The 23,698-nt window shown below is 33.3% G+C and overlaps 5 protein-coding genes across 11 annotated transcripts; 3 read left to right on the top strand and 2 right to left on the bottom strand.

Moving 5' to 3' along the window:
- The first annotated feature begins 61 nt into the window (after positions 1-61).
- Positions 62-5,508, top strand: LOC100874884 (RRP12-like protein). The gene is made up of 19 exons (XM_003701359.3): positions 62-347; positions 429-609; positions 675-801; positions 875-1,057; positions 1,133-1,292; positions 1,373-1,551; positions 1,619-1,854; positions 1,928-2,095; positions 2,162-2,270; positions 2,344-2,630; positions 2,693-2,807; positions 2,878-3,751; positions 3,835-3,992; positions 4,064-4,326; positions 4,394-4,551; positions 4,635-4,814; positions 4,874-4,990; positions 5,053-5,212; positions 5,284-5,508. Exons 1-19 carry the CDS (start codon positions 212-214, stop codon positions 5,375-5,377), a joined length of 3,885 nt encoding a protein of 1,294 aa, XP_003701407.2. The 5' UTR covers positions 62-211; the 3' UTR covers positions 5,378-5,508.
- Positions 5,509-5,652: 144 nt separating this feature from the next.
- Grx3 (Glutaredoxin 3) lies at positions 5,653-7,061 on the bottom strand. Its single transcript, XM_003701391.3, has 2 exons — positions 6,862-7,061; positions 5,653-6,375 (listed from the first exon to the last, which is right to left on the bottom strand). The coding sequence occupies exons 1-2, from the start codon at positions 6,909-6,911 to the stop codon at positions 5,754-5,756; spliced, it is 672 nt and encodes a 223-aa protein (XP_003701439.1). The 5' UTR covers positions 6,912-7,061; the 3' UTR covers positions 5,653-5,753.
- Positions 7,062-7,253: 192 nt separating this feature from the next.
- LOC100874995 (uncharacterized) lies at positions 7,254-14,831 on the top strand. Of its 3 annotated transcripts, XM_012280890.2 has the most exons (10): positions 7,254-7,427; positions 7,536-7,906; positions 8,957-9,019; positions 9,535-9,593; positions 10,382-10,956; positions 11,037-11,383; positions 11,484-11,625; positions 13,454-13,627; positions 13,716-13,854; positions 14,163-14,831. In XM_012280890.2, exons 2-10 carry the CDS (start codon positions 7,823-7,825, stop codon positions 14,308-14,310), a joined length of 1,731 nt encoding a protein of 576 aa, XP_012136280.2. In that variant the 5' UTR covers positions 7,254-7,427; positions 7,536-7,822; the 3' UTR covers positions 14,311-14,831. The 3 variants fall into 3 exon arrangements, with proteins under 3 accessions (XP_012136280.2, XP_076394701.1, XP_012136282.2); XM_076538586.1 differs by lacking the exon at positions 13,716-13,854 and having other exon boundaries at positions 14,163-14,306; XM_012280892.2 differs by lacking the exons at positions 7,254-7,427; positions 7,536-7,906; positions 8,957-9,019 and adding an exon at positions 9,196-9,306.
- A 689-nt stretch (positions 14,832-15,520) lies between these two features.
- On the top strand, positions 15,521-19,788 carry Hr96 (Nuclear hormone receptor HR96). The gene is made up of 5 exons (XM_003701392.3): positions 15,521-16,351; positions 16,556-17,910; positions 17,990-18,206; positions 18,283-18,702; positions 18,773-19,788. Exons 1-5 carry the CDS (start codon positions 16,214-16,216, stop codon positions 18,968-18,970), a joined length of 2,328 nt encoding a protein of 775 aa, XP_003701440.1. The 5' UTR covers positions 15,521-16,213; the 3' UTR covers positions 18,971-19,788.
- Positions 19,789-20,392: 604 nt separating this feature from the next.
- On the bottom strand, positions 20,393-23,493 carry Nagk (N-acetylglucosamine kinase). Of its 5 annotated transcripts, none has more exons than XM_076538591.1 (8): positions 23,178-23,493; positions 23,032-23,073; positions 22,574-22,853; positions 21,912-21,996; positions 21,710-21,808; positions 21,393-21,645; positions 21,023-21,321; positions 20,393-20,947 (listed from the first exon to the last, which is right to left on the bottom strand). In XM_076538591.1, exons 3-8 carry the CDS (start codon positions 22,753-22,755, stop codon positions 20,624-20,626), a joined length of 1,242 nt encoding a protein of 413 aa, XP_076394706.1. In that variant the 5' UTR covers positions 22,756-22,853; positions 23,032-23,073; positions 23,178-23,493; the 3' UTR covers positions 20,393-20,623. The 5 variants fall into 5 exon arrangements, with proteins under 5 accessions (XP_076394706.1, XP_076394705.1, XP_076394708.1 ...); XM_076538590.1 differs by having other exon boundaries at positions 23,032-23,146; positions 23,227-23,492; XM_076538593.1 differs by having other exon boundaries at positions 22,574-22,748; positions 23,178-23,491.
- Between the last annotated feature and the right edge of the window lie 205 nt (positions 23,494-23,698).

Raw genomic sequence — 23,698 nt, 5'->3', positions numbered from 1 at the left:
CTTGTGCTGCCATCTATCCAATGTCGTAAAGATCTTGTTATTATTACATTGACATTACCGATCAATTCTCCATGATCCTTTTGCCGTACACGTGCAAAATGAATTTAACCTCCTTTAATCGTTAATCCGGATAGAAATACTATAAGAACTAATATTTGTGAGAAGGAATAAGAAAATTGTAGTGCATAAGTTGTTGTTAAAATAGTATAAAATGGGTAAATTGAGGCCTCGCTTGGATAGTAAGAAAAATGCAAAACGTTGGCCGAAGGGTCAGAGCTCTAGCTCTAACCCAGAAACGAAAAAACATCGAGAGCAAGCAGCATGGATGTTTTTAAAGGAGTCAACAGGTATAATTTTCTTAATATTACATACGGTCTTTTTTTTTTTGGTTAGTATCATCACTTCACAGCTACTTATCTTGACTGTAGGAAAGCCTGGTATAACAGAAGAGGCTTTACAGAAACATGACGCTATTCAGGGTCTTCAACCTCAGTTGGAAAAACTTGGTCTTGATGAAACTCAATCAGAAACTGGCACAGAAAATACTGCTAATACTTTTGACACATTTGCTTCTAATTACAGTAACTGTTCAAATATATCCTTTAACAGGTAATTATTTGAAATAAATTTCAAAGGGGAACCAAGAGATATTAATTACATTTCAATATGTTTAGGTTTTTAAGTCACTTTCAGTCAAATTCCTTATTACATAAGGAAATGCTAGCTGTGTTGTCTGCAGTTACCGAAATTATAAAACAGAATGGTGGGAATGAATCTTCAACAGAATACTTTGCAGCATTGGTATGTATTAAGTGTTTGGCTTTATACTATTAAGGAAAGTATCTGATAATTCAAATATGTCATCTGTTAATAGATGAGCACCTTAGAGGCAGTTGAAGATGATACATCAGTTGCAGCAACACTTTCATTGTTGGGAATGGGTTTAAAAACTGTGCCAAGAAATGTTTTAAATTTACAATTTGGAGCAGCAAGTAAAATTTTTCTTAATATTCTTACTGAACATGCAACATCTGAAGATTTCTTAATACTACGACATGTATGTTTGCTATATAGTAATTTAGTATTCAATTGTATAATGGCATATGTGATCACCAAATTTAATTTGTCTTAGTGTATACACTGTGTGTCTTTGTTGCTTCGAGCACAAGAATCATTAGCATGGTCCAGTACATCTACACTGCAAGTGCTAGCTGCTCTTTTAACATTCATTACACATAGTAAACCAAAAGTACGAAAAGCAGCACAACATGGAGTATGTGCTATATTGAAAGGTAGATTGTGAATAAAATTGTATATGTACACAGAGAATGTATTGATACTTCTGTTATGAGATGCTTTTAATGATTTATAGGGAGTGATATTATGAAAAATAGTAATGCACCACCATATCATCCAGCTGCTCCACTAATTGCAAAATGTTGTATTGGTCAATTAGAACTTAGTTCTGATTCTGGTGGAATTACAAATGTCCTTCACGTGCTTACATTACTGAAAGATATTCTTCATCAATTACCAAGAGCTCAAGTAAAGGTAAATGTTGGAAACATAGTTATATTCGTTATTTACAGTATACAATAAAATCATCCTGTTCATTTAGGCCATTTGTGAATCATTGCTGAATCTTATGACACTGAAAAATGTTTTGGTAACATCATGTTGCTTACAAACTTTCCATGGTTTATTCGTCTCTCGACCATTAGAGACTACTTTACCGGTAAAAAGAAATGGACAGATTATTACTGCTCTTTATGATTTTCAACCTCCAGCAACTGATACACAACCAACACTTGCCTGGTTGATAGTTATGCAAGAGGCACATTTAAATCTAGCTCAGTAGGTGTATATTGCATACTAGGTGACCACATTAAAGGTGATGATTATTAATATAGTCTTTGTTTATTTGTAGCAACTCACTGAATTTGTGTGCAGCTATTTTACCAAAATTATTAGAAAAATGTATGGAATTATGGCTCTCAGATCGATCAGAAGTTATATCTGGTGCATCACACACAATGAAAATATTATTCCAAGACTGTGTTAGCAAAATGTGTGAGAATGAAGAACAAATGGCAAAGTAAGGACAAATTTAAATATTATTCTCAATATATTACTTGTATTCTATTTTTTTTTTTAATTTTAGGTATAATACAACGCTTAATCAAATAACTTTCATGATGCAAACAGCATTAAATTATAAATATTTGGAAGCATGGTATTATATTCTTCATTTAATAGCTTTACTTTTCCAGGTAATCTTTAATCTTTATCATGCATTTTTCCACTCATTTCTGTTTATTAAATAAATTATTTCTTCTACTACAGATAGCTGGAAAGTCAAGATGTTCAAACTTTGTAGATTTATTGAAATCATTAGCAGATTTACGTGATTCTTTTGATTTCACTTCAAAAGCCGACGCTGAATATGCTATTGGCGCTGCAATAAAAACTATGGGTCCAGAAACAGTGTTAACTATAATTCCATTGAATGAAAAGGATAATACAATTAATTTGAGACGGAGTTGGTTATTGCCATTATTAAAGGACTGTATAACAACAGCATCACTCAAATTCTTTACAGAAACATTATTACCTTTAAACGCAGTGTGCGAGTAAGTATTTTAATTATATGAACGTTTTTAATTAGGGACTATTCGCAAATTATTAATTTCAGGAAAAGAGCGAATGATCCTATAGGTGGAAAAACTCATGAACTTCTTGTTTCGCAAATATGGGCTATTTTACCAAGTATATGCCAGAATGCTGTTGACGTAAAAGATCATTTTGCGGTAATTATAATGGATACAAAATTTGTATTTTAGTACTTAAATAAATGTATACTAAATAAATGTATTTCAGAACATTGCCAAGCTGTTGGGTAAGACGTTCAACGAGCAAAAAGATTTAAGATTATCAATAATGTCTGCTCTACGAAAACTAATAACAAAAGCAGTTGAAGATGATAAGAAAGAAGATATAGCTGAATTGGCTAGATTCGCAAAGAACTATTTACCACTATTTTTGAATTTGTATACCACTAAACCGAATGGTTCTGACGAAGAGGGACAGCGCCGTGCTGCGTTTGATACAATAAAGGTGTATCTTACCATTACAAACAATGAATTAATAAATGAATTATTTGATCGCGCATTATCTAGGTTACAAGAACCTAATGCAAATGACTTTTTCAAAGAAAGTGTACATGATGTAATAAGATTATTAGTTGAATATACCGACACTCGCAGATTGAAGACGTTATACGATATATGTACACAAACTATCAAAAAAAGTAGTAATACTAAAGAACAGAAAAAAGCATACAGATTCTTTGAAGAAATGTGTGGTAGTGAAAGGGAATTGTGTAAAGCGTTTGTATCACAACATAGACGAGAAATACAGACTCTGTTAATATCTTCTGTAACTGAAGTTGGAAAACCAAGTAGGGGAGCTCGATTAAGATGTTTAATGCATTTGGTTAAAATTCATCCACAACTCGAGGAAACTAAATTCTTGGAAGCTATCGTGCCTGAAGCAGTGGTGTATTTAAAAGATATAAATTCAAAATGTCGCACATCTGCTTATCAACTTCTAAATAGTATAGCTGAAAAGTTCTTGAGCAATGAGAAGCACCTTAAGAATTACATTAGTATGTTAATGGTTGGTTTAGGTGGTGTATTTAAATACTGTGCTGCATCTTTATTGGCACTTGCATCTGTTACTTATCATTTTAATGGTAAACATTTATTTCAACATAAAAATTATTAAGCTGTACATTGAATATTACAGTGTCAAATATACTTATGAATATTTAAATAGGTTCTCTAGGCGTGGATACGGTTAAAGAAATTTTCGAACACGCATGCAGACTTGTTACAAGTCCTACGAGAGAAGTTACTGAAGCAGCATTATCCTACATTAAAGTTTACATTACTGTGATGCCATCTCCTATCGTTGCATCGACCTTAATGAGATTAGTAAGTGGAATAAATTATTTAAAATTAGATTAATAAACAATTTTTTACCGTATCTTTAAATCAAATTACAGACAGAGGCTTTATGTGGAATGAGCGACGATTGCCATAGACATTTTAGACAAACAGTTCGTATTATTCTGGTTAAATTGTTAAGAAAATATGGAATGGAAACTCTCTCCAGCATGATATCTCTTTCTAATACAATGTTACACAAGAGACTGAAAAATATAAATAAACTAGAAGAAGCGAAAAAGAAGAACAAGCAAATTAAAAAAATGCAACAGGAAAAAGATGATGATGATGAGGAATTCAATGCTAAGAGAAGACCCAAGAGGTAACTACACATTTGTTTATAAATGAGATCGTTTAATGAAGCATGTTATCATTTTTTTTTAATTTAGCATCGAAGAAATATTGGCGGATAGCGAGGATGAATTTGAAGGCACAGAAAATGAAGAACCAAAGAAAAATAAAAGAACATCAAGGAAGGAAGCTTGGATTCAAGAAAATGAGGAAATTGTTGATCTCGTTGATCCAGCAGCTGCTCGAAATATATCAAGTAAGCATATTTTGCAAAATTACCTAATTGATATAATAATTAAATTTAAGAATAAATTAAATTTACAAAATAATTATTTTTAGCAACACAACCTAGAGTCTTCAATTCCAATAAATCTGTTGTTACATCAAAGGATCGTGGTTTCAAGACTGCGCCAGATGGCCGTCTTATCATTACAGAAGATAACGAAAAAGATGATGAAGCTGAAGTTAAGAGAAAAAAGAAAACACCATTCTTGCATAGTGATACAGAAGATGATTATGGTAAGGAAACATAAAAATAAGGATTTGGAAATAGATTGTAATAAATACATGTTTTACAGAGGACGACGATGATATTAAGTCTACAATTGCATTACATGCATCAAACAGGAAACGTAAACTCAGTGAAAATTCTGATAATATTAGTGTATATAGTTCAGCCACATCAAAATATAAAGGTACCTGCCACGATCTATTTCCTTTTATTCGTATTCCGTTAATTAAAACTTGTTACTTACAGCTGGAGGATCAGGAATTCATCGAACTTTGAAGAAAGGAAAGACTGAAAAAGTACCCGGATTAGAATACAAAGCACCTAAAGCTGGAGGAGATGTTAAGAAGAAGGGTAAACCAGATCCATACGCATATGTTCCTTTATCAAGATCAGTTCTGAATAAGAGGTGGGTAATAATATCTACAACTTCTGTTCAAATTGTATTTATTGTAATAATTTGAAATGTATTATTTTCAGAAAGAAGAAAAAGAACGCAACTAAGTTTAATAATATCATTAAGGGCGCAAAAAAAGGCGCACAAGCGAAAGTAAAAGATAGGAAACAAAAATAGAATCTGTTTGTTAAATATTAATTTCTTGCTTAGGAATTAAATAATAATTATGCAATTTATAATTGTCGCCTTTCTTTATGAGAAATAAGTACATGTACATATATGAAATAAATTATCAAATTAAGAATGAACTCAATTTTAACAATTAATAATGTTAACACGTTATTATAATAAATATATATTTAGGTAAATATAATATTTTTATAAATTATAGTATACCTATATTATTATTTGTTTGTATAATCTTTATGCTAAAAGGTTTATAAAAAAGCATATTTTTTACAATAGTAGTTGAATTTATTACATAGCTCAATTTAACCATACATTTATTATATAAATAGCAACGGACTAATTATAAATTTACTTTTATTTTAGATTAACTTTTCTTAGGTAACATACTTTCCAATTCTCCTGATTCACTCATTTCCCTTACAATATCCAAACCTCCAATAAGGTTTCCATCAATATACAATTGAGGATACGTTGGCCAATTACTGAATTTCTTAAGTCCTTCTCTAACATCATTGTCTTGTAAAATATCAAATGATTGATAATTTGCTTTATAAGAATCTAAAATTGAGACTATTGTTTTAGAAAATCCGCAACGTGGATTTGCTGGATTTCCTTTCATAAATAGCATACAAGGTGCTTGATTTACTAATTTTTTTAATCTATCTTCAAGGTTTTCTTTAGGTTTACTAGTTTCAATTGGAGTAGAAGTTTTATTAATTAAATGATATTTAACTTTCTCTGCTATGGCAGAAGGATTAGCTCCATCAACCTTATCAATTATAGCATCATTTCTTGCTAACACAACTGTTGGTACCATAGTAATGCCAACTTTTAAAGACACATCAGACACTTCTTCAGCTTTGATCTTGGCAAATTTGACTCCTTTGTATTCAGTCAATTTGCTCATTTCTTCGATTACATCGTTTATTTGTGAACACTGATCAGCCCATGGTGCATAGAAATGAATGACAGAGAGATCCTCTGACCTATATAATAAACAAACATGTTGTTGAAGTCTAATATGACTTATTCAGAAACTAAACTAATTAACTCCAATATCTTAATTTTAGTGCCATATCATTTAATCACAAATGAAATGTTAAAGGAAGGATAATAAATAACAATTTTATTTCATGAAGTTAATTACTATGAATTGATAAATAAATGGCTTAATATAGAGATCTTATTTTATCATAACACTATATGTATCAATAAAAATTTATGACTTCTGAACTTTAAGGAGATTACATTTCAAATAAAGAAACATTGGTGACATTTATATGCAAAAATTTAAAAAGTATAAAAATGTCATAAAATCAAAAATTGTTTTCTGATAATAAAATTTGTAACATACATAAAATGTAGTACGTACAAGCTGAATTTCTTGTACAATAGTGTTTATTGAAACAAAATGTTTGTCAGTGAGGTTACATATTAACTGTATATAACTTGCTTTATTTAAAATTACTCACTTAATATGATTCGCGTATTCTTGCTGAGAACTAAGTTCGGTGACAGTCATTCTATCAATTTTTTTTTTATATTCGCCAAACACTCGCTATTAATCAAAAACAATTTCACACAAATATCGTTCCTCACCGACGGCGTCTACGCGACTTTCCACTTTACATTCATGGAGGTTCCACTGATGTATATTTTGCGCTACAGTGGAACGTTTTATTGTTCATACACAATGAAAGATCATATTCGCGTATTACAGCTAACTTCAGTGGATTCCTCACTGTTCGTGCTGCCTCACGATCTTACATTCCCCACATCATGGGTTATATACACGGTGAGAAAAAGAAAAATGGGAAGGAATATCAGGAAGTGGTATATCGCATCGAACACAATAAATTTTCATGCATTCAAATACACAGAATATCTTTTATACAAAATAAAAGATATTAGCATTTAGCATAAAGTACCTTAATGCAAACTCGTCTTTAAATCGACGGTGCTCAATAAAAAAGCCTTGATATAAAAGTGGAACACAGTAGTTAGTCAGACACATAATCAGCGAAAGAGTTAATCAAAGGTGAGTAAGAATCAAATAGTATTTTGATTATAACTTCCAATGAAAGTATAAAAAGCAATTGCCAAAATTGAAGACCATGTTCTAAGAGTAATTTTAAACTGTGCATAGTAATTGGAAAAATAGCCACGAGCTGAGCGTCACTGTCGCAGTATCATATCTAATGAAACAGGTGCACTATAAGAAACTGACCAATCGTCGTCGACGATGGACAGTTTGTCATGCAGAAGCATTCTAGTGGCGACAGACGTCAGAATACTGAGGGGCAAGGAGGAAAATACGAAGCGGCGAGGACTGTCAAGACACCTCGCCCACAAAAAGCAGATGCAGATGCGATCGAGCGGTGAACACGTGCGACGTTCTTTTTTTGAGTAACGGGCGCGTGAACACGCGGTGCAATGTTTAAAAAATTGTCGCGGACCGATGCTCTCGAAGATATTTCCAACTGGAGTATCGATGATGTGTTGTGTCTGCTTCGAAAGGTGAGTAAACCCCTTCATGCATCATACTGTCAACAGCACTGGTACAATGAACTCTTCACTAAAATCCTCAATAAAAATGTAACCAGTTATAAAACTTAATTTTTTTAAAAGCTAACACTTGTTTGTTCAAGATGACCTACTGAATGTCTATTTACAAGAGATAAAAGTTCGTCGATGTTACTGTTAGTTAATAAAGATTGACATAGATAAATTGTATACAAATATTTTAACTGTGTGTCAGTAAAAAACAATAGTAAATATTCAGAAGAAGGTAACTATTATTTTGACGATGTTTTTTAATGTGTTGTCAAAGATACGACATTCAATGTTATGATCCTGAGTATAGAGTAGGTCAGATTGGGTTGGGTTCGCCGATAATTTTTTAGTCCGTTGCCAGCGTCATTACAGTGAGCACTGTTGTGAAACTTAAAAAATGATTATCTAGCTTGACCTTAATCTAGCATAATCTAATCTAATTTTACACAATTCTAATCTATCCTAATGTAACCTTACACGATTCTAACTTAACCTGACCTAACCCTACCCTACATTTAATGTAACCTATCCCAACAATTACTATAACCAAAGCTTTCAAAATAAAGACATTGATAACATTCAAATATTTATGAAGTAATGTATATGAAATTATATATGTACTTTGCTATATTTTGGTTGCTTTTAACGGATTAGTATGGTTCGCAAACAGATTATCAGCAGATGACAAATTGGGAATGTCGAGAATTGCATTTGTCACATGTGTACAAACGGCGGTAACGTCGATATTTTTAGCGATCGATTTCGAAGCGAATATATGAAGTTCACGTATCGCTATACTTTCTTTTCTGTACCGTACAATTGTGAGACTAGAATACATCATTCAAACGCATGTGAAAATGTTTGAAAAAAAAATGAAAGTACATGTACTAATTAAATATATTCACTTCTATGACAAGTACTTTCTACAGTATTAAATATAACGACGCAATATAAACGCGCGCGTTATCATTTCAAGCATCCTTTTTTTATCAAACTGGTATCCTCTTCTTTCAGAACGGCCTGGAGGAATGTTGCAAAACGATCGCAAAACGAAAGATCAATGGAGACGAGTTATTGGTGAGTAACTCGTGTGGAACACAGCACTGTCTCGTCTTTATTCACGCTTCACTGATTAACATCTGATGCCTATGGGTTTATTAGCGTCACGTAATAATATGCATGCTCACCACAGTTGGATACCTATAACGTCTTACTGCATTATTTAGCGACGAAATGGTACAGAAGAATAATCGATCGACGTAAGACGCATGAATTTAACCGGTGATTCCTCAAACCGCGGTGTAAAAAAAGAAAATCAAGAGAAGAAAATCAAAAGAAGAAAGTATAATCTCACCATACTCCACGTAAATTATGTGAATGAATAATATTATAATAAAAAGATGATAAGTAGCTTGTACATTGCCTTTATATTCTTTAAAATATATTAATATAACAAAGAGAAAGAAGTCGTAAATGCTGCAGAGAAAACGCAGCGTGTTTCATTCATAATTCGTGTAAAGCCGTTATATATTTCGATTCAGCCGGCGCGTGCTCTCTTTTATGCTTCTCTTAATTAATTGTAATTATTCCAGCACTTGACGGAAGGGAAGCTGGCGCTGTGGAAGAGTGACCTCACGCGTCCATTGATATGGTAAGAAAAGGAAATATAAAGCGCGCTACATTTCATGCTAGAACGTTTCAAGATGGAATAACGTTTATTCTCAACCAGTTACCAAGTCCGTGTTGCAGCCTAACGGTTTCTCTTCAAGTTACTGAAACATCTTAAGACACGCCTTCGGATCGTTATCGTTACCGCTTGAATGATGAATAATGTTATATTCAAATGTTTATGGAACCCCATGGAATGTCAGTTTTTTATATGTAAATTTCCATTGAAGCTTATAAAGTTGGAATTTTGTAAATTTCTAGTATGAGGTATATGAAGTATTCTGCTTCCTATATCTTGAAGGAGATCGAATTTTAGAAGGCAAATTCGCCTTGCTTTCCATGTAGTTACGGCAATGATTATAATGCGTTGAATCGTTGGGAAATTTGGCGAACGTCAACGCTATAGAAAGCGTCGCGATACGCAGCATGCATACCGAGAAGAAGGTTCAATGGCTCGAGTAAAATCGAAATATGTACGGTGTAGCTAACGATTCCGAAGGCCAAGTTAAACCAAACTTGACTCAGCTATTTAAACTTGCGTGTTAGAACTATAAGCACGTAAAACTATTCTATGTGATCATTCAATACTATACTGACACTACAAAATTTTTTCATCAAACACATTAGTAAAATTCGCTATTATATTTATCTAATTTTTTAATGTATTTCTTAAATTTATTATAAGGTCCCATGAGGTAATTGTAAATGTTTATAAAGAAATTTTTTAATCAACTTGAATCTGCATGTTTTAAAAGTTCATTGATATTTTAGGAGTTTGTGGACATTCGTGGAGGAAGTGAAGAAAATGCCTGAGAAATTTGTGGAAGAGAAGATCCTCGAATCACAGGCGAACGAGGATCACCTGAGTGACACCGGTTCCTGGGGAACCGACTTCGAGGATGAAACCAACGAAGAAAGTGCCTTGCAAGAGTCTCCTAAGGTCATTCAGTCAAACCTGGATCTAAGAAACAAGCCGAAATTACCTCGAAACAATGCAAACTCTAAACAAGATACGCGAACGGAAGAAATCTTAAGGCAGGAGGAAGAAGGAACCTATGCAAATTGTGGTTCTTTGCAAAATGACGAAAGCACGTACGCGAATTTCGAGGAGGCGAAAGTTCCACCAAAAAATACATCTAGACTCCATTCAATGCAGACTGAGAAATCTTTGGCTGAACAGCTTAAAGAGCAGTTGAAACTACGGAATACGAAAAAGCCTATGGCAGGGCCGAAACCTGAATTGTTGCAATCGAGGAGAATCGAAATGGCGTCTCCAGGACATACTCAGCCGCAAAAATCATTTTTACATAATGCTTCGATGTTGAAACCAAATACTCCTAGTCAAAGTTAGTAAATAGATAAATTAGTAATATTGTATACCATAATTTATTCAAGATATATAACTGGTTTGACTGGTGGGTTTCAGAGAGAATGTCTGTTCCGCCGCCACCCGAGCCAAAAAAGAACAACGATCAAACGATGATCATAGAAAAACCGAATAAAGAACAAACGAAACCTCCAGCTGTACTTAGAAATCTTGATCTGGTTGCCAATTTGCCAACTCGAACGGAAGAGAGCGAGGATGAGTACGAGGCATTCGATGAGCAAATTATAGAGCAGCATCAAAGGAAGAACATGTTGAGGGTAGATAGCAAACAATCGCTAACCAGTGGACATCGAAGTTCTGTGGAAAGCGTTTATCAACCGGCTAGCATTACCAGCTACGAAGAGGAAGAGGAGCAATATGAAATTTATGAGTCGATTACGGAAACAGTAAGTGTGTAGATGTATAAATCGGTCGATCGTTATTGTTACAGTTTTTCACTCCTGTAGTTCAAAGTTCAAAACTAAAATTGAATTTTAATATTCACAGCCGGACGATAGTGGCTACAATTCAAATCCTGTTCAAAGGACGACAGACATAAGAACACCACCGCCTCTACCAGCGAAACCGCCTCAGTCATCAGCTAGTCCTTCCCCGACTTTAAATCGGACGAACTCTGAGAAATCAAAGGGTTGGTATATTAATTACTATTATTTCTGAAACTTCGCTATTCTTTTATCATGTATGAGAGCGTATGCGAGATGATAACAATAAACGTAGAAGGAAACGGTTCCTGGAATACGATAAGACTGTTTCCGTTAACGCTACTACGAAAATAGCACGATAAAAAGGAGATTTGTAAGAGACGCAACGTGTTACAGAGTTCTGTAAAAAGTGCGGGTTACATCAAATTTTTTGGAGAATAAAAAAGCTCTCGGTGGTTGCAGCTTCCCATAAACATCTGCGTGGCAAATGGTTGGTCGCGTTACTCGTGCAACAACCTGATGCTCGTTGCAATTACAGCCAGTCATGATCGGACGATCGTTCTCTTTGTTTCAACTCGTTCGTTATAACGAAATTCTTCAGAAATAATGTTCCGGGCAATTTTTGTTTATTCTCTATCAATTAATGGAAATGCACAATGTGTTAAAGAAAATTTCCTGTCGAAACCCCTGGTGACATACGTGATTGTGAAACCCGGAGTCATGTTTTAATACGAACGAATAAGAAAGAAAAATTCTTTGAAAGCGTCATGTCTCGAGAACGAACGAAATAAGATATCGAGTGATATTATCGTCGAAAAACCGAAGAGGAAACTGTGATGGAATGTGTTCCTGCTTTTATCTAAGACTGAGCAAACAGCTCTTGGGAGGTCTAGGCGCTCGTTTGGCTGATGAGGTGTCCGACATGATAGTCAGGATCAAGAGAGGCCTTTCCCGATGTTGTTATTCCCAGCCACCTGAGCCGCCAGGTACGAAAACCTCTTACGAAGCAGATTCTTTACAATCCTTCCACATTCTTGCGGCCTTACAAACCGGAAATGTTTCAACATCGGAATTTAGCACTGTTGCGTTTTAAATGGTATAAGAAGGACTGAAAAAATGTTCAGCTTTATGGGCATTCATAAGTAGCCAGTCTATCATTTAACACACCTACAAAGTTTGTGCAATTAGAGTAATAGAAAAAATATTTTACAAAGCAGATAGAAATTTGATTTTTATACAGTATAAAGAGGCTATCAACAACTGTTCGTACAGTAAAAAATTGATGTTAAAAAAAAATAATTAACAGTTTGTATTTATATACATTTATCTCCGAGTCTTCTCAGATAAAATTGTCACAGCGTTAAACTGAGAATGTAAACGAGATTGCAACAAAAGCCCTAAATATGTACGCGTACGTTTATGTATATTTTTAAGCCTTGGGAAATTTAGGTACCCCATGCCGAGGGACCAACGGATGGTCGAGCTTTATACGTGATACCGCTGCGTCTCAAGTTAAATGCCAGTCTGTACAGTGATTTCGTGGCGATCGGATTAAACCGAAGGGGCTCTCGAATTTTACTTGCAATTCGTGCAGTTTACGTGCAGTTCGTATAAATTAGTTGCCAAGATTCTTACTCATTGTCGACGTCGATAACACTCGTATCATACAATTTTTTAAAAGTTGCGATCATAAAGATGAACAAGAACAGATCCGATGATGATATACTGGTGCACTTGCTTCTGTTAAACGCGTGAATAGTTCAAATTTTGTCTCAACGTGAAGATCGTGTGAAAATGGCTATGATAATCGGCGATCCGAAAAGAAACGTGTCTTTAAACACTGCGATTCGTCGGCAAGCAAGCCTTTCAGAATGTTTGACTCAAGCAACCTTAACTCAAGCACGGCTCAACTTAGCAAGTTAGTAAAATGCGGCATTAAACTGTATCCTTGTAAATATATCTTTGAACCAAATCGGGTCTCTTGAGTCATAGATGTTATTTTAAATAATTCTAATATTTGTTGTGTTGTTACAGAACGGTCTCCGGAGAAGAAATCAGCGACGCTACCTCATTCTAACAGCAATACCTCATTGTCATCGGAAAGAGCGACCAGACCGCTTCCACCGCCGCCTGAGAGGCAATCCTACCTTGAGAAGCCTTGGTTCCACAATATCAGCAGAGAACAGGCAACTGCTCTTATTAAAGAACGTGAGTTTTCAAATAATTATATTAGAAGATGATTTTGAAGTCGAATTTGAACCACCTAATATACTAATTATAATTATATTCCATGTAGAAAGTATTTATGGTAACCCACAAGATGGATATTTCCTAATAAGACCGTCTGTGACCAATGTGAACAATCCATTGGCTTTGGTGCTCTGGTACAAGGATAAGGTTTACAATGTTCCTGTAAGAAAGAGGCCAGACAATAGGTAATAGAGATGAAAGTTTCTTTTTAATCTATTAAGTACAATATTTGACCGTATGCATTTTCATTGAGCACGGTATCTTCTTTACAATATAAGTATGACTGTTGTAAAATTTAAGAGATGTAAGAAAACTATTCAGTACACTTTTATCAACTGGACTGCAATTTTGATGTGTGATATAGATGTGTGTCACATTCAATCAACAATATCTCAATTCATAATGAATGTATTACAAAGAAAATTTGACTAAAGTAGGCTAAGGAATTTAACAGAAGTGTAAAAAAATTAAGAAACGTTTAATTTGTTAACAGGTACGCGTTAGGCTCGGCAAAAGTAAACGAGCAGTCGTTCTCCAGCGTAGAGGAGATCGTAATGTTCTATTCAAGAGAGGAGTTGGTACTTCACAGTGGTGGTGTGCAAATGGGCAGTACGAAATTAACCGATACACCGGCCAAATAAAAATTTTCCAATCAACCAGCTTGCTCAATGCAAACACTGCCTGATCAAAAATATTAGAGGAGTTAGTTTTGCACGAGTGCCTTTATAACGATAGTGAATCAACACGAACTTAGTTTTGTACATTTCTTTTTTATAAGATTTATAAATGCATTTATTCGAGCATAGAAGAAATGTTTATCGGAAGACGGATTTTTCAAATACGTGTATATTTTTAATATAAACATTTATATACTGCAGTGTTAAATCTCGATATACAATGAATATTTTACTTTTGTAATAACAGTCAATTTATACATATATCAACAAATGATTTACTAGTTTTATACATATACCCTTTTTGTATTAGTTGTTTAAAATTTGAATAAGTGAAATTAGAAATTAGTTGTATACTGCCAATTTGTAAATAAGAGTCCTTAAGTTTATTCTTTACACGAAATTTTTGTACTATGTTGTTTGATTTATTATGATTTTAAGTGTATAACATAATAAATAGTACAAAATATCTATTAGTGTTCTCTGAACAGTTCTACATGTGTTGAATGTTTTAATTGTAAGAGTTGAGTATTTCAGATAAGCAATAACATATGCTTGGAAGAAATTCATATGTAATTTACGCTCTTTCTTTCTCGTTCATTAATTACAATATGATAGATAATAATAAATACGAATCTAAGTTTAAGATTCGACCATTTGAACTTATCTTATAAACTGTGTTCAACAGTTGATAACGATATTACGAATTAAGTAAATACTCTTTTAATTCGATATCTGTACACAGTTAGTTGTACATTAATAAGTGATTGTATTAGACCACGATAATACAATCAATAAAAACATGTAAAAAAGAATAATTTGATTATTTTTCCGATCATAGCGATAATAATCTGACACCGCGTGTAGTTCAAAGTTCATGTTCGTATTTATTTCTCAAATCAATTATTTTTTAATTGTTCTTGTTTGACTGATTAATTTTGTTGCGTCTGAATTTTGAACGGATTATTTAACAACATTAAAATAATTAGCAACTTTTTAGCAATCTTTTGAAAAGATTGTTTCGTTTTATATATTTTACTATGTAATCTGATAATTTCTTTAAGTAACAAAATTTATCGCGAAACATGGAACGTGTTATCGTTTCGCACCGTATTGATAACAATTTTCTAGAGGAAAGTAATATTTTACTGTAAAATGTGCCTCGTGTATATACTTTCATATTATCGAGCTCGTGTTAATTACATTTGCTGAGTGTAGGAGTAAAAGGAGGCTACCGGCATTTATTTTCGATTCTGTGGGATTTAACATGTAAAATCAAAAATGTTCAAATTTCGAAATTTATAAAAATTGAAGGTGTATAAATTTTAAAATTTACCAAAGAAAAGTTAACGTGAAGTGGGGCTTCTACGTCGCCATTTTTCCTACGGAAACCTACCATGTTCGCGAATGTATTCTACTTTTCTTTACGAGGTTCACATACTTTATTCTTATATTTCTATGGCGAAAAATAGTGCACTTCAAAAGCTCTCTAGATATATTTTTATCACGTTAACATTGGTCATCAAGCTATCAAGCAACGTGGTGGGGAGATTAATAACGAAACACACGACAGTTTTGTGCGCACCGCCCCGTTAACTGCTTGCAACTAAACGTCAATTGGGCGGCCCATTTAGCTTGTCACTTAAAGCTTTTGAGGTAGCATCTTTCAGATTCGGGGCGTTGGACCAAAAATGATAGTCGTATGATAAACAGTCACGACAAAATAATTGAATTTGGTTCCGTTGTTCCATGGACAGTGCGGTAAACAACGCTGACATGAGTCAGTTGTTGAAGAAGTGCAGTACAAATTAGGAATAATGTTGCGTTAGACAAGAAGTATTAATTACTTGAGAAATTGTTCCAAAGAGCAATGGAAGATGAACAGCCGGCTAGAGAAGCTAACAAAATTTGTGGAGTGTGTGGTGATCGTGCGCTTGGTTACAATTTTAACGCGGTGTCATGCGAAAGCTGTAAGGCTTTCTTCAGAAGAAATGCTTTGAAAAATAAGGTGTCTACATATTATGCATCACTTGTATTTTTGTTATTGTTTACAGCAGTCATTATTTTCTTAACTTAAATCATGATCATGAATCAACAGGACAACCGAAAGAAATTAGTATCCATAGTTTGTTAAGTTATTTGTTAAGTGATGAATACATTTTTACGTATCATCAAAGATCTTTATAACTAATTAAGATTATTCTGTTTACAGGATTTCAGATGTCCCTTTACACAAAACTGTAATATTACTCCAGTAACCAGACGTTTCTGTCAGAAATGTCGCTTAGACAAATGTTTTAGTATAGGTATGAGAAAAGAGTATATTATGTCAGAAGAAGATAAGGTATTGAAGAGACAAAAGATAGAACAAAATCGTGCAAAAAAACGACCTACTTTGGATAATTCTAAACCATCAAAAACAAAAAAGGGTTGTATAGATGAATGTACCTTTGATGACACTTCTATGTCAATTAACTCAGTTGCATCGACTGTATCGGATACATATTTCTGGGAATCTGATAGAAAATATACAGACTTAGATGCAAACAGACAAACTGCAACAAAAAGTTTAAGCCCAGTAACAGCTGCAAGTGTTCCAAGTCCTTCTAGTCCTCCAGAAAACGGAACTATAAGTGGATCGAAAACTCTTGACATGATGAAGAACTCTTCCCATAATTGCAATTCTAATGTAGAGAATTATGATCATTCCTCTTCGCAACACGAAGAAAATGAAACAGATGTGGAAAGATTAAGAGTCGATTCAGATTCTCCCATAGAAAGTCAACAAAGATTTGATAAGCTCAAATCTGTCCCTTATCATTTAGAAAAGGATAATAAGTCTGTAATAAGCTCAAGAAGGTTTGAACAAAACACTTTAGATTTAAATTCAGATTTTGATTCTACCAATAGTGAATCATTAAAATATTCTCCTGAATTTGATAGTGCATCGTGTTACAATAAATTTGATCATAGTCCCATACAGAATTCCCCATACAGTAACCATATGTTACATTCTAGAAGAATGAATCTGGACATAACTTCAGAATTGCATACAGGTATGCAAACTTGTACAGAAGACTCAGAAACATGTCAGAAATCAAGTAAAGAAACATGTCCACGAGAAAATTCAGTTACTAAATCTAGCCAAGATCCTACTATAATTGTAAAGCTTGTTAATAACTCCAACTTCATTACAAAAATATTTCAAAATGAAGAATTGCTTCTAAAGATTATGTCAGACCCTGCTGTTATTAGTAAATTAGAGGCAGATCCTGAAATTTCACAGTTTTTCAAGGAAGATAAAGCTATTGTGGAAAAAGAGTCTTTACCCGAGAACAAGATAAACCTTTATTATAAAAATGATTTAAAATCTAGTATTCCAAATCATAAATTTAAGCCGGCATTCAAAATGAAACAGAGACATATAGAAAATCCAATTTTGACAGATTTAATTACAAGTTGTAATCAAGAAGAATGTTTAAAGCAACGTGACGAACCTAGTAGTAGTAGCGATTGGAATAAAAACGTAACAGATGTTACGAGAGACGTGCTTCAAGATGTACAGAGGTAAGAAATGCAATACAAATTTATTTAAAATCGACAAAAATAAGATTGTACATCATTTACGTCGCTTGTTCTTTTCTAGAGTACCAATTGTTGCAAACTCCATTGAATCAATTCTTTGTGAAGCAATTAAACTAGAATTTTCAGCGTATTCTGCTCTTGGTGGCATGGAGACCAGAAGAGAATTAAATGATGCTGAAAGAGCAAAATTAAATGAATTAATAGTGGCTAATAAAGCATTATTAGCTCCTTTAGATGACGATATAACAAATTTAATTGGGGAAGATTGTAAATTTAAGGTAATATTTATTGTAACTTAAAAATAATTTCAAGCATTTAAGAATTATAAAATTACTTAAATTTGTTGATTTACAGAATAATTTCGGTCGATCGGACCCAGCGTTATTGGACGTTATAAATCTAACAGCCATCGCTATTAGACGCTTAATAAAGATGGCGAAGAAAATAAATGCCTTTAAAAACATGTGTCAAGAAGATCAGATAGCTTTGTTAAAAGGCGGTTGCACAGAAATGATGATTCTTAGATCGGCGCTCAGTTACGACGCTGAAAAAGATATGTGGTGCATTCCGCACAGTCAAGAAAGCATGTCAAATATAAAAGTAGATATTTTAAAAGAAGCGAAAGGAAACCTCTATGCTGAGCATACGAGGTTTCTCAGAAATTTTGATTCAAGGTGGAGGGATGAGAATATTATCTTAATTTTAAGTGCAATTGCTTTATTTACACCTGATAGACCAAAAGTGGTGCATAATGATGTTATCAAATTAGAACAAGTAAGCATTGCAATTTTATTTTAAACGTTAACTTTTGCGAAGAAATTTTATTAATGTATCCTTGTTGCAGAATTCTTATTATTATTTGCTCAGACGTTACTTGGAAAGTATATACCCTGGGTGCGAGGCCAAATCCATGTTTCTAAAATTAATCCAGAAGATCTCTGATCTTCATAGACTGAACAACGAAGTTGTTGGAGTTTACCTTAACTTGAATCCATCAAGAGTAGAGCCATTGCTTATAGAAATATTTGATTTGAAACATTGAAGTTCGTTCGATGTACATAATACAAAAAGGTTAATCTCGGAACTTTCCTGATTAACACTTCTTTAAATAGCAAAGTTAAAAACATGCTGTTATAGCTTTATTGCATGTGTGTATAACGTGTCGTAATAACATTTTAAAGAACTTGTACAAATTGTATGAAATCAGAGTTTATGATTGGGAGTACCTATACGCAGTTTATGTATATAAAGGATCGAGTTGTATAAATGAATCTATAGAAAGAAATTTAATTGTACCAGATTTTATGTTTAAATGAAATCATGTTGAAATATCTGTAAAAATTAGTGAGTTAATTCCTACATAGAATACGAAAAAGTTTATTGTAATTAGAAGAGTCTTTGCTTGTAAAATATGGACATAAGCGTTGAGAACATTGACGCATTGCACTTCATGACAGCCAGAGATTATACAAAAAAGTATTTCGTCGTGTTGTGTCAATTTGTCTATGTGTCGGGGATAAATGCATACAAATAGTGTATTAACATAATAATGATTGTTGAAAACATTATGTATATTTTGACGAATGTACCTTAAACTGTTATAACTAAAGAAAGAGTACTTGTTGTACATACTTATGCCAAGTTCTATATTCATGTTCAATGAAAGGAAAATATTTCTTTATTTCAAAAAGGAAGTAAAGATATTGAGTGATTAAAATAAACATGAAATCAGTTCTTTATATAAAATACTAGAAAAATTGTGCGGTATAATCCGAGCAATGTGCGTTCACATTACGAAGATTAAAATGTACACAATAAATTGTGATATAATGTTAAAATATATTTTTCAAATACTTGTTACATTTGACTTTAAATATATCATTTCATTCCTGCTGTTATCATTTCAGTACACCTTAATTTATAAACGATAACAAATTGATGGATAAGTACCTTCTCTTTAAATCAGTCACGATCATCTGACACAAATTCGTAACCCAGCAGACTCAGAACCACGACTGCTGTGAGACTTGAAAATACGATAAAAAATATTAAACCGACGGAAATAAGGAAAAAATATACCGCTGTTTTAAAAACAAAACAAAACGTGTACGATAAGCAATCCCAAATTTTCTTTAGTATCATTTTTCTTTTTTCGGTACAGGAATAGTTGGAAGAAAGGTTTGACAAATAACATTTCGTATTCGATGTACGTATTTCGGATCGGTATGTTTTTATCAATGAATTGAACGAACAATTGAAGAGATAAAATGTATCGAATGAGAATTCAGCAGTAATCTAACGCGTAGCAATATAACACAGATCACATCAGTGGAAAAATACTGCAATGCATGGGATTAGTATGTTTTACCTATGAAGCAATATATTTTCTTATGATAGGGAAGTGCTATAATGTGAATAGGAAATTGCTCAACAGGTCATGTAAAAGACAGCTATACAGAAAGACTGTTTTGGTACATCTGTATACTTTATGTATATAAAAATATTTCAGTTCATTTCGTTTACAAGAAAGTAGTCTCTAAAAGTGACGTATAAAAAACGTTTTCATAACTATTTAACAATGATATATAAAACAGAATCAATATAACGTCCATAACAATTGTACAGTTTTTATATTTTGGTATCACATACACTGTCTAATACCTTTCTATTGTAATTTTTTTTTTATAAATTCATATTAATTTCCTTTGCCACCGCAAGTAACGAATTTTGTTTCGGGTTCTGGTAGCGCTTCCACTGACTTCACGTAGTTCACTCGTTTATAATGAAAGAATTTTTCCATATTTTTTTCATAGGGTTTCGTAAATATCCAATTGATTTTCTCTGCGGCAAGATAACAAGCTCCTATTGCTGCCGATGTCGTTAATCGGTATAAACTCAATTCGTCCAATGTACGCGAATCGTGAATCGTGTCCAGGAAACCATTTTTCATAAAATGCCACGACTTCCAAACAGATCCTACGCAAATAACTTTCAGCCCTCCATGCTCTAATTTCAGGTCCTAGAAAATTCCAGAAATCAATCATTTTCTTATACAATATACGGGTAATTCTCAGGTAAATATGTAGTTGCTTACAGCATGGGCTTTTTTCGAAAGCGCCAGAATGTGCTTCGCAAGAAGTTCACCATTTTGTCGGAAAATATATAAACAAAGAGGATCTCCTTTTTCACAGCCAATCACAATTTCTTTGGCGAAGTTTGAAAACACGCTTTTATTGAAATTCGTATATAGGTGCGGTAACATGTCTTTTAATTCTGGTGCGTTGAAGTACGATCTCATTGCAGGCCATACGTAACTTATAGGTTTTGGGGCCGGTGCTAAACCATCCACCTCATCAAATACGTATTTACACGCTTGATGAGCGATTTTATAAGCTGGTAGTAGAATATTCAAATTATAATATACCATTTTTGCCACGGATGATCATCGCGATCATAACACTCACCACTGCCTTCATCTCCTAACATATGTCCCCATCCACCACATCCAATAGTTTTTCCATCAGGATTAATCAGCAACCCATTGCTACCTGTTCCAGCGATGAGAACAATGCCGCCGTTTGGTAAACCGGTCCTAAGACTACCCAATGTATCCGAGCTTACTACAAAATATTTAGCAATGTTTGGATACGTATTTTTTATGGTTTCTATCAGCAAACGATTCGTGTTTTCCTCTTCACATCCAGTTAGACTAAGGCCCTAATAAAAAAAATTAATTACTACAATTTTGTTAAAATTACAACAATTAGTATATAACATTTACCAAGCAGTTTAAAGGGACTGATTCGGGTATTTCCAGATTTTGCTTTCCTTTCTCCACCATTGCATTGATCCTGGCAGCAGTCTCCTCCATACCAATGGACTGATTAAAAATATTATTTGTTCAGATAAAAATAAAAAAAATTGTCAAATTACATTGTTGGTCTATCGAGGCATCAGAGCGAAGTATTTCATTAAGACATTACCCAGTGGTTGGTACATGGCCCTTTAACTTCCGTTAACGGTGTTCCTTGAGCATCGATAATGATAAGCGTAGAACTTGTTGAGCCGCTGAAGGTTGTAGAAATTATAACACGAATTTGTTATTTGACATTTTGTTAAATTCTTATTTGGAATATAAAGAAGAAATTACACATATATAAATATTAAAAGCAAATCGCATGAATGGCTTGTTAAAATTAAGTTAGTTACAATTAAAGTACATCATAAAATATCTTTGTTTCGTATATATTCGAATTCTGCTGTAAAGTGTTCTAAAGCAAATACTCATGCGCATGCGTGTAAAATCAAAAAAACTGTTTAACTTTATATTTCTGATAACACTACATCCTACATAGAAATCTCTGTTTGCATAAAACACCGATAATAAATGCGCATCCTCTAATTATTTTCGGTTCATGATAAGAACTTGGTAATCTGATAAGAAACATTACGTGTTATAATTTTTTACATCGCGGTTTATCTTTTCCTCGAAGTGTTTCAAGGAAGCATTTAAAATATTTCAACATAGCTATGATTCTTGGTATTTCTTATAATAAAATTAAAAAAATTATAACTATTTAAATTTATGCAAAATTTAGTACGAAATGATTAAATAAAAAATGCAAATTAACTTTCAATTCCTCACCCTTCAATCCCGCCAATTCTAATTTGATCGGCATATTTTGAAAGATCCACCATTTCCTGTCGTATCATTTCGTCTTCGTCCCAATCAGAAATTTCTCGTCCCCGTTTCCTCAACTGCCTACGAAGTTCTAATTCGTTCACGCGCTTTCTCTTCCCTTTTTTCCCTCCTTTTCTCCCTGACATTTTTTAACAGGGTGTAAATATGTTTCTGTTCTTGAAATGTACTTTATCGACTATAGGGTGCAGGGATTTAAGGATGGGATTCAAACAGGTACAGGTATCTAGTAATATATTAATGTGAAACATATGATTTAAACATCTTTTAACATTTTTTAATTGAGGTGAGACAAAAATTATAATTTGATTTTGTGATACCATAAATAATATGTAATAATCTGTTACCAATTGCATATAAAAATACTGTATTTTAAATTGAAATGTAATCGTTCATCAACTTACTTGTATATCAGCTTATTTTAAAGTTTCGATGATTCTCCAGATCTGATTTAGTAAGCATATGTTAACTGATAAGTAATGGACTATGATGTGTTCGTAGAAAGCAAATCCACATGTCCTAGTGCAAAAATTCTTGATAAATTACATACTAATAGGTGCGCAAGTTTGAAAAGTTTGTAATCTTAACAAAAGAGCAACCTTATCGGGTGAAGTTGCTTCGGTTACTGTCGTAGCTCGAATTTACGCATTACTACTTTCTCGATAGATAACCATTCAATTCTTCGAAACTCAGTGAACTGTTGGCAATCGACAGAACAAGTGGGAAACTAGATGGGTAGCATCGCATTTAGTTACGAACGATATTTGTCAAAAATACAGTCAAGCTATCTACAGAGAAATGTATATTCTTATTGTACTTGCAGCTTTTATTAAACATTTGATATACAATTACATTGTACATTTCATGCATAATGGTTCTTATCGAATGACGAGTTTTCGTTCTTGCTGCGCAGGTCTGCTCTGATTGGATCTAATGATATGTTACCAATAGTAATACGCGTGCGTATTAACAACATTTACGATGCTGCGCATATATATCTGGTGTTCTTATTTTATGCAGTTACATTATCTTGTTCTGTACTTGCTATGTACATAATTTTTGTTCACCGTG

Source organism: Megachile rotundata, chromosome 13, assembly GCF_050947335.1.
Source record: "Megachile rotundata isolate GNS110a chromosome 13, iyMegRotu1, whole genome shotgun sequence".
Lineage (NCBI taxonomy): Eukaryota > Metazoa > Arthropoda > Insecta > Hymenoptera > Megachilidae > Megachile > Megachile rotundata.
This window is presented reverse-complemented; position numbering and strand designations above follow the sequence as displayed.